The sequence below is a fragment of the Salvia hispanica genome, chromosome 2, assembly GCF_023119035.1.
Source record: "Salvia hispanica cultivar TCC Black 2014 chromosome 2, UniMelb_Shisp_WGS_1.0, whole genome shotgun sequence".
In the NCBI taxonomy this organism is placed as follows: domain Eukaryota; kingdom Viridiplantae; phylum Streptophyta; class Magnoliopsida; order Lamiales; family Lamiaceae; genus Salvia; species Salvia hispanica.
The window spans coordinates 38,907,063-38,919,074 of NC_062966.1; the positions used below are offsets into that span (position 1 = coordinate 38,907,063).

Genomic DNA, 12,012 nt, shown 5'->3' on the forward strand with positions numbered 1-12,012 from the left:
CCCATATTGGGTTGGCGGGGGTTTTATAAAATTTATCTTTTACCTTTTGTGAAGATATTGGAATGAAAAAATTAGTGGAATATTGTTGTTACTTTTATCATTAGTTTAATAATATCTGTGGGTAGAATGAATTAATAAAATGTGCAGTCCACTTACTATTAATTGTAAAAATGAAATAAGACATTTATTAATAAATATATAAAAAAAGAAATATGAATTATTTAACAGGGATGGGAGGGAGTATAAAGAAAATGTGAATAAAATTACTTAGTGTAATGAGTCATTTGTCAAAAATAATACAAAGTAAAAATAAAATGAGATATTTAATTATGCGCAAATGTAAAATAAATATGAGATATTTGATTGAGCGAACATGTCTCTAGATAGGCATATAGTAGTTGTTATATGTTTCATACATTTTGGAATAAAAATAAAACTTCCAATCCATTATCAAAGTGGCAACCTAATGTCCTAATTCACCCGCCCCAAGCAATCTTCTTTGCAATTTGTCTTTTGCTTTTCCAATATAATTATATTAACTATCGAAAAAAATTCTTCTCACATTAATATAAACATAATATTTTCTTTTTCCACTTAATACATAAAATATCATTTAATTAAACTCGACAAGACAACTACCATAGATCACATAATCTTCTTAATTAAATATAATGCCAATTACAAATAAGTCATTTCTACACATTCTTCATGTGGTGTAATAAATTTGTGGACCCACATTTCTTGCACCACCCAAAAATACCTTCCTTAAAGAATCTCCTTTATTCAATCTCTTTGGCTTTTGCTTTTCTCATATATATAGTTATCTTTTCCAAATATTTCAAAATAAAGTGTTGATTACAGCATAATGATCTCGGTACATTAAATTCTAACAATTGCAAGAATTAAAACCAGCATCAAAGCCCAACATGAATAGAATTATTAGTGGGGAGTTAGGAAAAATAATTCTAATGGCGGGTGAATTAGTCGAATTTGAAGAAAATGATACATCAAACTCCAACAAAAGAATACAAATTAAATCAAGCGTAATTAGTCCTCAAGTTCGGAGATAAAAAATGATGTTATTAAAGAGTAATTGGATAAGGGACTTCCAATTTATGGCATGAAAATAAAGCCCAAATTCCTGATTTTACAAGTTTTTATATACTTGGGCCTAGACATGGTAGCCCAAAAGTCGATGAAATATTAAAATTATACTCCATCCGTCCCTTTTTAAGAGTCACACTTTGACCGGGCACAAGTTTTAAGAAATGTAAGGAATAGTTGGTTGAAAAAGTTAGTGAAATGTGGACTCATTTTTTTATATTGGTTTTATAATAAAATGTGAGTGAATTGAGTTAGTGGAATTTGAGACCTACATATTATTTATGGTAAAAATGAAGTGTGACTCTTACTTGGGGACGGACCGAAATGGAAAAGTGTGACTCTTAATCGGAGACAGAGGGAGTAGTATACTAATTGGAAGGAGGCACCACCAGATACACGACTGTTACGTACGAAGAAGATTAATTAAAAAGAAATAAAACAACTCTATTTAATTACGCTAGAACAAAATAAGTGAAAATGGGAAATACAAAGGTTTTAATAGAGGACGTCAAGTAACAAAATCCTAGATAGTAGTATGATAATTTCGCTCAATCGACAGCCTTCATGTCCCCATTTTCGATCATGTCATACCCGCACATGTAGAGACAAATGAAGAAGTTGCATAATGCACAGTAAAATCCTTGATTTTCATTCTCATTGCAACGGCAAATGTTGCAGCGGCGTTTTGTGGTGAGAAGTTGAAAGATGAGAGGGTGTGGATGAATTGTGTCAGTGATCACATATTCCTGCCCCAACTTCCTGTTTCTATACTTTCCAGATCTAGTTTGAAAGCATTTAGGATGGAAGGATATATCGCAGGCGCGGCAGTGATACATCCAGCTCCTAGGATTCATCTGTGTCTCACATTGGTCGCAGTAGAAATCGCCAGGACGGTTGAGAGTGGCGTTGTACGTCAGCAGCAGCGGGTGGTGCTCGTCCCATCTACGGCTGCTGACCGACGCAGGCAGCAAAGCGCATCTAACGTGCACGATGAAATCACATGGGCTGCTGCTGCAACACCTGTAACAATCATAATAGTCTACGTGTAGGCCACAACCAGCAGCACACCAGAAGCGCCTTCGGTTGATATATCTGTCTAGATCCAACTTGGTCACATGCTTGAGGAGATGTCGCGGGTGAGCTGCGTGGTGTATGGTATCCGGCATACTAGCGCATTGGATATCGACTCTGAAGCCGCACGCTGTGCAAGTGTAAAACAGCCCATTCGTATCATACTCACACACACTGCATTCTTTAATCTCCCAAGGTCGAAGTTTGTTGCAAGATTGGAGGTCCAGCGAGTGATGATAATCGTGGTGGTGGAGTGGAAATGAGGAGAGTTGAGGTGGCAAGTGAAAGCAAGCCAAGTGAAGATTGTATTTGCATTCACTGCAACTCATATAGTAGTTTGATGATGATGATATTGGAGTGATGCACCCATCACATATCAATTCCCATCTCACTCCATAATTCTCCTCGTCTTCTTCTTCTTCTTGGCTTCGATCAACAGATGAGACTAAAGTGAGTTGATGTTGGTGATGAAGGAACTTATATTTCACCTTCACCAGCTCATCAACAGCAGCAGCAGGGATGATGATGGGTGGTATCAATACTTCTCCTCCTCTTTGTCTCATCACAAACGGTGTAACTAGTTCCTCGGCCACTTCATTTGTTGGAAGATGAATCATGTCTTTCCCAATGTTTCTGGTAAACAAAAAAACACATGACAATAATTAAGCTAACACGAGGATAATATATCTAACAAGTAATGACATAGAAATTAATGAATCATACTCAGTGATGCGGGGCTGCTTGTTGAAAACGCACTTGACGTGGACTATAAATCTGCAGATTTGGCAATGATATATCCAATAGTTGGGCAGCAAATATGTGTTGCACACATCACATCTGTAGTTGAAATTGAGATATTCAAAAGGGACGCGAAAGGATAAAGAGAGGGAGTGATGGTGGTCTTCCCTTTTGAAGCTTTGTGGCAATGAAGCACATTTCTCATGGATCCAATACTCACAAGCATCATTGGTGCAGGTGTAGGAACTCCCTTTGCGTCTGGTGCAGCAAGCATCGCACTTGAACAAACAACTTCTCCTCAGCAACTTCAGTTCATGGCCGCGGTGACTTGGATGATGTATGATGCTGCGCCTTTTATCATCATAATCACCATCGCCCGTTGCATCGACCATGCCACCACCTTGTGCGCATCTCAGGTGCATCTGGAATTCACATATGGAGCATTTGTAACCAATGCTCCAAATAGTCCTTTGATATATACAACAAGTCCCTAATTGCGGTTCGTGGCGTTGGATGAGTATGTGTTGAGGGTGGTGTGATGGATGGCGTATCTCCCTCGCAATCGCTGCACATTCTTCGTGTAATAATCTTGCGTAGTGACATCCCTCGGTGCTGCATCCATAAGCTTGCTCTCCGGTACCAAACAGCTCTTCACACCCATAACAGTAATCTCTTTCACGAATTTCCACTAGAGTAAGTGGATGCTCGTGGCTCCAATGATCGATTATCTCCTTTCCTTTCTCACTCATTCTCCTTTTTTTTTTCCTTCTCAATATCTGTATCTCACTGTTTTTCCTTTTTTTCCCCTTCTCAATATGTATCTCACTAATTGTGTGTTGGTGTCTAGACCATACATATAAACACTATTTATACTACTCCTCTTTCGAACATTTTCAAATGCAAGAATCATACAATCCTTCCAATCTCACCAAAAGTATGTACTCCATTAAAGTATAATAAATAAGTAATTCAGTCAAACAATCTTCTTTCTCTTTTGTCTTTTGCTTTTATAATTGATTATATTTTCATAACAGTTTACGTTTAACTTTGACTGACATGTATCAAATACTTTTGTGTAATAAGGTTCATGACTCAAATAATCTCCTTTTGCTTCGGCATTGTCTTTCTCTTTTTCATGTAATTACCATTTGTTGATGAGTTAATAATTCTTTCTTTTTGTGTGAATAAATATATATTCTCAATTATTATGTTTTGTGCTTTGGTGATTTCTCTTTTGGAATATAATGTAGTATTCCAAGTTTCCTGTGTCAGCAAAGTATACATCAAAGTACTAACAAATTAATCACTCAACAATCTTCTTTGTCTTTTTCTTTCTCTTTGCTCTTTCTTCTTTGTCTTTTGCTTTTCCCATATAATTAATAGTTTAATTTAATTTGAGTGATAACTAGTGATAGTACTAAATTGTACATCCATGGACAATATCTTCTAACATATGCATGTGCTTGTTTCATTTTCCTTGATTTTAAGAGAAGAACCAAACTGTATTGGATTAAAAATACATTTGTATCATCATATATTCTTACAGATTACCGAATCAATGATCTGAAACAGATAATTTATCTCTTTTACAGACTTAATTATATGAAGACTCTTTGTTACTAAAATAGTTTGGAATACATAATCATGAATGGATTTTAATTTATTTCACCCAAACAAACTCTTTCCTCTTTGTCCTTTTCTTTTTCTTTTCCAATAATACTTATATTCATATAACGTTTAAGTTAACTTTGAGTGATGACTAATTTCGAAAAAAATTTGATAAACTATCGCATCTTTCAAACAATTTTAATCATACAAAACTTCCAACCTCGGCAAGAATAGAGTTTAACAAAACCAAAGCATTTCAGTCAAAGAAATCTCTTTTTTCTTTGGCATTGCCTTAATTTGTTTTTTTCATGTAATTATCTTTTTTGTGATGGGTCTAATTTTACCATGTGGAACAATAATTTTTTTTCTCGATTCACGAGATTAAATATATATTCTCAATCATTACAAATTATGCTTTGAGGATTTCTCTTTTTTAAGAACACAAACCGAATATTGTATATGAAAGTAACAAGTTATTTCACGATCAACAATTCTTTTTCTTTCTCTTTGTCCTTTGTCTTTTGCTTTTCCAATGTAATTGTACTTCTTCCGTCCCAATAAATAAAGACATTTTAAATGACGCGTGAATTAATGCATAATTAATAAAGTAGGAGAAAACCTCAGGTTGGTGTCTAAACTGAAAATACTATTTTCCAACAACATCATATGGTAAGTCCACTTGTAAAATTTTTAAGAATTCAAGAAATTTGACAAAACAAAAAAAAAATCTATACTTTCAATGTTGAAGCGAGTTTTGTTTGAGTTAAAAACGACGAATAGAAACTACTCACCAACACATTAACACATTACACAAAAGGAAATCCACAAAAATGACTAGTGATCTAAAAATTTGGATATTCTCTGCAACAAGAATCAAGACCAAAGAATTCAAACATTTGAACTAGAATTTCACAAATTCTTAAAAATGTGATCTTTCTTGTTGAAAAACAGTTTAAAACCACTCATAAAAGTATAAATCACAGCAAATTTATGTTTTTCAGTTCTTCAATTCATCATCAATAAAGATCCCATTTTTATCATCAAACTGAGGAAATATCATACTTTCATTTTTTAACATCAAGAAAACTGGAAAAACCCATGTTCAAAACCACTCCTAAGAACGTTAATCACAACTAATTAATGTTTTTCAGTTTGTCATTTGATCTTCATATACAACACTTTCAATGCTACTACAATTCTGAGTAAAATCACATTTTTATCTTTGAAAAAAAAAACCAGTTCAAAACCACTTCCAACAACCTCAATCACAATGGGTTTTTTTGGGGGGATGGAAATGAGGAGAACTAAACACACACACACACACACACATACAGCAAGCTAAGGTATAGCATCATCATTCTAGTCTCTAGACATAGTACTAAACGAATTATCTGAAACAGATGATTTTCTCTCAATCAATCAACGGCCTTCATGTCACCATTTTCGATCATTTTTTCACCGCAGTCGTAGAGACAAATGAAGAAGTTGCATAATGCACAGTAAAATCCATCCCTTTCATATGTATCATGATGACAAATGTCGCAGCGGCGTTTTGTGGTGAGAAGTTGATAGGTGAGACGGTGTAGATGGGTTTCTGCATTAATTACATCATATTCCTGCCCCAACTTGATGCTTCTATACACGCCGGACGTAGTTGGAAAGCAATGCGGATGGAAGGATATATCGCAGCTGCGGCAGTGATACATCCAACTCCTGGGATTCATTTGTTCTTCGCATTGGTCGCAGTAGAAATCGCCAGGACGATTGAGAGTGGCGTCGTACGTCAGCAGCAGTGGGTGGCGCTCGTCCCATCTACGACTGCTGACCGACGCAGGCAGCACACTGCAGAAAAAGTGCACAATGAAATCGCATGAGCTGCTGCTGCAACACCTGTAACAATCGAAATCGATCACGTTGTAGCAGTTACAACCAGCAGCACATGACAAGCGTGATGAGTTGATATCTTTGCGTAGGTCATCCTTAGCCACGCACTTGAGGAGATGTTGCGGGTGAGCTGCGTGAAGTATGGTATCCGGCATACAAGCGCACTTGATATCTACTTTGAACTCGCACTCTCTACAACTGTAAAACAACCCATTCATAGGATACCCACAGGCACTGCAATATTGGATCTCCCAAGGTTGGTGTTTGTCCAAAGATTGGAGGACTAGCGGGTGTTCCTGGTCGTGGATTGGAAGACATTGGACGTTAGGTGGCAAGTGAAAGCATGCCACGTGAAGATTGTATTTGCATTCACTGCAGCTCATGTAGTAGTAACATTTACTACTTGATGAAGATATAGGAGTGATGCACCCATCACATATCAATTCTGATCTCACTCCATAATTCTCCACGTCTTCTTCGTCTTCTTCTTCTTGGCTTGGATCGCCAGATGAGAGTAAAGTGAGTTGATGTTGGTGATGAATGAACTTATAGTATTTTAGCTTCACCAACTCATCCCCGTCATCATTAGGCATGAATGCTCCTCCTCCTTTTTCTCTCATCACAAAAGGTGTAATTAGCTCCTCAGCCACCTCATTTGCAGGCAGACGGATTATGTCTCTCCCAATATTACTGTTTGACATGAAAACGTAGAAATTATGAAAAAGGATGATCTAATAATGAATTAATGTTGTAGATCTAGAAATAAAAACATACAGATTGATGCGAGGAGGCGGCTTGTTGAAGGCGCATTTGACGTGGACAATAAATCTGCAAATTTGGCAATGATATATCCAATAGCTGGGTAGCAAATATGTGTTGCACACGTCACATTTGTAGTTGAATATGAGATATTCAAAAGGGACTTCAAATGATAAAGAGAGAGAGTGATGGTGGTCTTCCCTTTTGAAGCTTTGAGGCAATGAAGCACATTTTTCATGGATCCAATACTGGCAATCATCATTGGTGCATGTGTAGGAGGAACTCTCTTTGCGTGTGGTGCAGCAAGCATCGCACTTGAAGGAACACCTTCTCCTCAACAACTTCAATTCATGGCAGGGATGGCTTGGATGATGAATGGCGCTGCACCTTTGATCCTCATCATCAATCACGCCGCCCCCTTGTGCGCATCTCAGGTGCATCTTGAACCAGCATAGTGGCTCATTGAAGGCACACGTGATGTGGACAATATATCTGCAGATTTGGCAATAATATATCCAACACTCGGGTAGAATACTCATCTGGCATATATAACACCTAAATATTTTGTACACAAGTCTGATACTAATATTCGTATATTCTTGTGGGAGATGATAAGAGAGAGAAAGAGAGTGAGGATGGTATTCCCTTTTGATAATTTGAGGCAAGGAAGCACATCTCTGGTGGATCCGATATCCACAGCCATCTGTGGTGCACACGTACCAACTCCCGCTGTGTATGGTGCCGCAAGCATTGCACTCAAAGGTGGACCTTCTCTGCAACAACTTCAACTCATGGTCGGGATGACTTGGATGATGCTGTATGATATCGATGTTGGCCATTTGCTCATCACCATAACCACGGAAGCTACAACTGTAGAGAATGGACCGAATTCTCTGTCTACAGATGTAACATATGGCATATTTAGGCTGGTGTTGTTGGATGAGGATGTGCTGAGCCTGAGGGTACTGGTGCAATGGATGCCGTATCTCTCTCGCCATCGCTGCACATTCTTCGTGTAACAGCTTTTCATACTCGCATCCCTCCATGCTGCATCCATAAGCTCTCTCTCCACTGCCAAACCGCACTTCACAGCCGTAACAGTATTCTCCTCCACGAGCATCCACCAAACTAAGTGGATGCTCGTGGCTCCAGTGATCCACCATCTCCCTCTCATCCCCCTCTATCCCCTTCCCTTTCTCTCTCATTTTTTCTTTTTGTATTTCCTTCTCAAATACTACTATCTCCTTTCCTTTCTCACTCATTTTTTCTTTCTTTTTTTTTTGGTTTCCTTTCACTCTGTATCTGTGTTTGGCTGTCTACACAAATCACACATTTCTCTATATATAGAGACTCTTTGTTACCAAATCACATAAATAACAAACTAGTAATTCATTCAATCAATCTTCTTTTCCTTTTCCTTTTCCTTTTCCTTTTTCTTTTTCTTTTTCTTTTTCTTTTCTTTTTTAACGTTTGATTTTACTTCGAGTGATAACTATTGGCATATCAATGCACATATTCTAATAACTCAACTTCATTTTCAGATATTGGTCTTTAATGTTATAAATTTTGGTTGAATTTTGGTATTTTCCAAAACTTTAAAATTAGTCTAGCATGTGCACATACCCTTTGTCTTTTGCTTTTCAAATATAATTATACTTTTATAATGTTTAAAACTTTGAAAAATAAAGAATTTCTTTTCTTTTTTCTTTCTCCTTCTTCGTTAGCTTTTGGTATAAATCCATAACATTCATTAGAGGAAAATTTTAAAAGGATTATGCTATACCCCATTGTAATATTATTTCTTATAATCAATTGATATCAAACTAAACATAAATAATCTGTGTCATTCTCTTTTGATTTAGCTTTTTCATATCTATAGTTATCTTTTCCAAAACATTTCCAAAATTATTTCAAATGTGTTTTTGATCAACGTGTTATTCAAACTCGACTGGTCAAAAGTTCGACTGAGAGGTCGTGTACGAACTTGATTGAAGTCTCACGAACGTGCTCGATTAACAAGCTCACAAACCAAGTAGTATATAGTAGAGATCAAGTTCGGCTCATTTGCTATTGAATTGAGCTATGAACAAACTTCTTTCGAATCAGTCCCGGAAAGTTAGTACAAACATAAGTTGATAATGTAGAACAAGATAGTTGAATCTGGATTTGATAAGAGAAAAGTTAGTACAAACATAAGTTGCAAAGTGGGGGTGGAGAATGCAATAAGATATAGACAAATGTGGTGAAACTGTCATGTAGTACGATATTTGTGGGCTGAATCTAGGCCACTTGTAAAGTTGGAGGGCCTGCCGGCAATTATACAAAAAAGAGTAGGCACCTCATGACATGAGACTATACGAGAATGACCGAATCAACAAATAAACAGATATAAGGAATTGTAGTTAGAATTGTGAATTGTGAGCCCAAAAATAACAAAATAGAAACTTGAGGAAATATAAGAAGACAAATACAACCATGTTACAAGAGAGATCTAATCAGATCATTGTTGTTATGGATTTAAATCTTCCTTAAATATATAGAGGTTCCCTAAGCAAAATCCTTCAAAATGGGAAGCCTCAGCTTCTTTTGAGTTCCATTTACTGGATACGCCATAGGCCTCGTTGCCTGAGGCTGAGGACGATGGTGAGGAGCACGTTGGGGGTGTAGATGACCGAGATACTTTCAAAGAGCTCGTCAAATAGTTCTTGAAGTTCTTCCAATGTCTCGTTCCCACTCTCCTATCATACACAAAACTTTGTTTGAAATCACAGGACACTACTTAGTCATGGGTGATTTAGGTCACATACTTAAAATCCTACCAAGAGAAAACCTTATCCATTTGGCCCAATTATTCAAAGTATGCTTTTCTTAGAGAATGAAGACAACAATATTTCATGATATTTTACAATGACTAGTAAGAGGATTAGATTTAAACAATTAATACACATAAAAAAGATCAATTTCAATAAGCATACAAATTTATAATAATAATAATAATAATACTATAAGATGAAAGTATAATAAATTAGTCCTTAGACTAAATACATATTGGGGACATAATAGGAAAATTAAATTTCATTTTACATTCATTTTATGGGTTTATTTTTTTCTTTTTTCTGATATTTAATGTATAAGAAATGATATACTACTCCCTCCACAGTAAAAAAAATGTTCCATCGGTATTTCGAGATCTATCATTATTTCACTAAGCAGATCTATCATTAAACTAAATTATTTCACTCAAATAAATTATAAAACTAATACTTCATATAAAAGTGAGATCTACGATCTACTAACTCAGTAATTCTTAATCAAATAAAAAGAGCATAAATATAAAAGTACAATGGAAAGAGGTACACAACATCTCTATCATCATTTATTCGACGGCCTCGATGTCACCATTATCGATCATTCTTTCACCGCAGTCGTGGAAACAAATGAAGAAGTTGCATAATGCACAGTAAAATCCTTCTTGTTCATGCATATCCCGATCACAAATATCGCAGCGGCGTTTTGTGGTGAGAAGTTGAAAGGTGAGAGTGTGTGGATGGGTTTCTGCATTCACATCATATTCCTGCCCAAACTTGATGTTTCTAAGCCAGCCGGATGTAGTTGGGAAGCATTTAGGATGGAAGGATACATCGCAGGCGCGGCAGTGATACATCCAACTCCTGGGATTCATTTGTGTTTCGCATTGGTCGCAGTAGAAATCGCCAGGACGATTGAGAGTGGCGTCGTACGTCAGCAGCAGTGGGTGGTGCTCGTCCCATCTACGGCTGCTGACCGATGCCGGCAAAACAGCGCATTCAATGTGCAGGATGAAATCACATGAGCTGTTGCTGCACCTGTAATAATTATGAAGAAACATGTTGTCGTTGTTGTAACAACCAGCACACGACAAGTGCCATAAGTCGAGCTCTATGCCTGGTTCCGACGGAGTCACGTATTTGAGGAGATGCTGCGGGTGAGCTGCGTGAAGTATGGTATCCGGCATACAAGCGCACTTGATATCAACTACGAAGTAGCACTTTGTACAAGTGTAAAACAGCCCATTTGTTTCATACCCACACACAATGCAAGATAGCCTCTCCCAAGGTTGGTGTTTGTCCAAAGATTGGAGGACTAGCTGGTGATCAGCACGTTGGTGGAGTGGAAGTGGGGAGAGTTGAGGTGGCAAGTGAAAGCAAGCCAAGTGAAGGTTGTAGTTGCATTCACTGCAGCTCATAAAGTAGTTTGATGATGATGATATAGGAGTGATGCACCCATCACATATCAATTCTGATCTCACTCCATAATTCTCCTCATTTTCTTCTTCTTCTTCTTCTTCTTCTTCTTCTTGGCTTGGATCGCTAGATGAGAACAAAGTGAGTTGATGTTGGTGATGAAGGAACTCATATTTCACCTTCATCAACTCATCAGTAGCAGCAGCAGGGATGATGATGGGTGGTATCAATGTTTCTCCTCCTCTTTGTCTCATCACAAAAGGTGCAATTAGCTCCTCGGCCACCTCATTCGTTGGAAGAGGAAGACGGATTATGTCTCTCCCAATATCACTGTTGGACATGAAAACATAGTAACTAAGAAAAAGGATGATCTAATAATGAATAAATGTTGTAATAAAAACATACAGATTGCGAGGAGGCGGCTTGTTGAAGGCGCACTTGACGTGGACAATAAATCTGCAGATTTGGCAATGATATATCCAATAATTGGCTACCAAAATTGTGTTGCACACATCACATTTGTAGTTGAATTTGAGATATTCAAAAGGGACTTCAAATGATAAAGAGAGAGAGTGATGGTGGTCTTCCCTTTTGAAGCTTTGAGGCAAAGTAGCACATTTTTCAT

The 12,012-nt window shown here is 37.2% G+C and overlaps 3 protein-coding genes across 4 annotated transcripts; all 3 read right to left on the bottom strand.

Moving 5' to 3' along the window:
- Nucleotides 1–1,526: 1,526 nt before the first annotated feature.
- LOC125208122 lies at nucleotides 1,527–3,713 on the bottom strand. Its single transcript, XM_048107679.1, has 2 exons — nucleotides 2,899–3,713; nucleotides 1,527–2,808 (listed from the first exon to the last, which is right to left on the bottom strand). The coding sequence occupies exons 1-2, from the start codon at nucleotides 3,660–3,662 to the stop codon at nucleotides 1,653–1,655; spliced, it is 1,920 nt and encodes a 639-aa protein (XP_047963636.1). The 5' UTR covers nucleotides 3,663–3,713; the 3' UTR covers nucleotides 1,527–1,652.
- Nucleotides 3,714–5,706: 1,993 nt separating this feature from the next.
- LOC125204789 lies at nucleotides 5,707–8,490 on the bottom strand. 2 transcript variants are annotated; one of them, XM_048103522.1, is made up of 3 exons: nucleotides 7,180–8,490; nucleotides 6,452–7,095; nucleotides 6,157–6,363 (listed from the first exon to the last, which is right to left on the bottom strand). In XM_048103522.1, the coding sequence occupies exons 1-3, from the start codon at nucleotides 8,424–8,426 to the stop codon at nucleotides 6,305–6,307; spliced, it is 1,950 nt and encodes a 649-aa protein (XP_047959479.1). In that variant the 5' UTR covers nucleotides 8,427–8,490; the 3' UTR covers nucleotides 6,157–6,304. The 2 variants fall into 2 exon arrangements, with proteins under 2 accessions (XP_047959478.1, XP_047959479.1); XM_048103521.1 differs by having other exon boundaries at nucleotides 5,707–7,095.
- Nucleotides 8,491–10,452: 1,962 nt separating this feature from the next.
- Nucleotides 10,453–11,973, bottom strand: LOC125203113. The gene is made up of 2 exons (XM_048101399.1): nucleotides 11,793–11,973; nucleotides 10,453–11,717 (listed from the first exon to the last, which is right to left on the bottom strand). The coding sequence occupies exon 2, from the start codon at nucleotides 11,639–11,641 to the stop codon at nucleotides 10,541–10,543; it is 1,101 nt and encodes a 366-aa protein (XP_047957356.1). The 5' UTR covers nucleotides 11,642–11,717; nucleotides 11,793–11,973; the 3' UTR covers nucleotides 10,453–10,540.
- Nucleotides 11,974–12,012: the final 39 nt, after the last annotated feature.

Excerpts from the sequence above, each read along its gene's own strand:
- LOC125204789 (XM_048103521.1), bottom strand. The coding sequence starts at position 8,426 with ATGAGTGAGAAAGGAAAGGAGATAGTAGTATTTGAGAAGGAAATACAA. Across the intron at positions 7,096-7,179 it reads CCGCCTCCTCGCATCAATCT|TAATATTGGGAGAGACATAA; the intron begins GTATGTTTTTAT and ends CATGTCAAACAG.
- LOC125208122 (XM_048107679.1), bottom strand. The coding sequence starts at position 3,662 with ATGAGTGAGAAAGGAAAGGAGATAATCGATCATTGGAGCCACGAGCAT. Across the intron at positions 2,809-2,898 it reads AAGCAGCCCCGCATCACTGA|AAACATTGGGAAAGACATGA; the intron begins GTATGATTCATT and ends TTTGTTTACCAG.
- LOC125203113 (XM_048101399.1), bottom strand. The coding sequence starts at position 11,641 with ATGAGACAAAGAGGAGGAGAAACATTGATACCACCCATCATCATCCCT.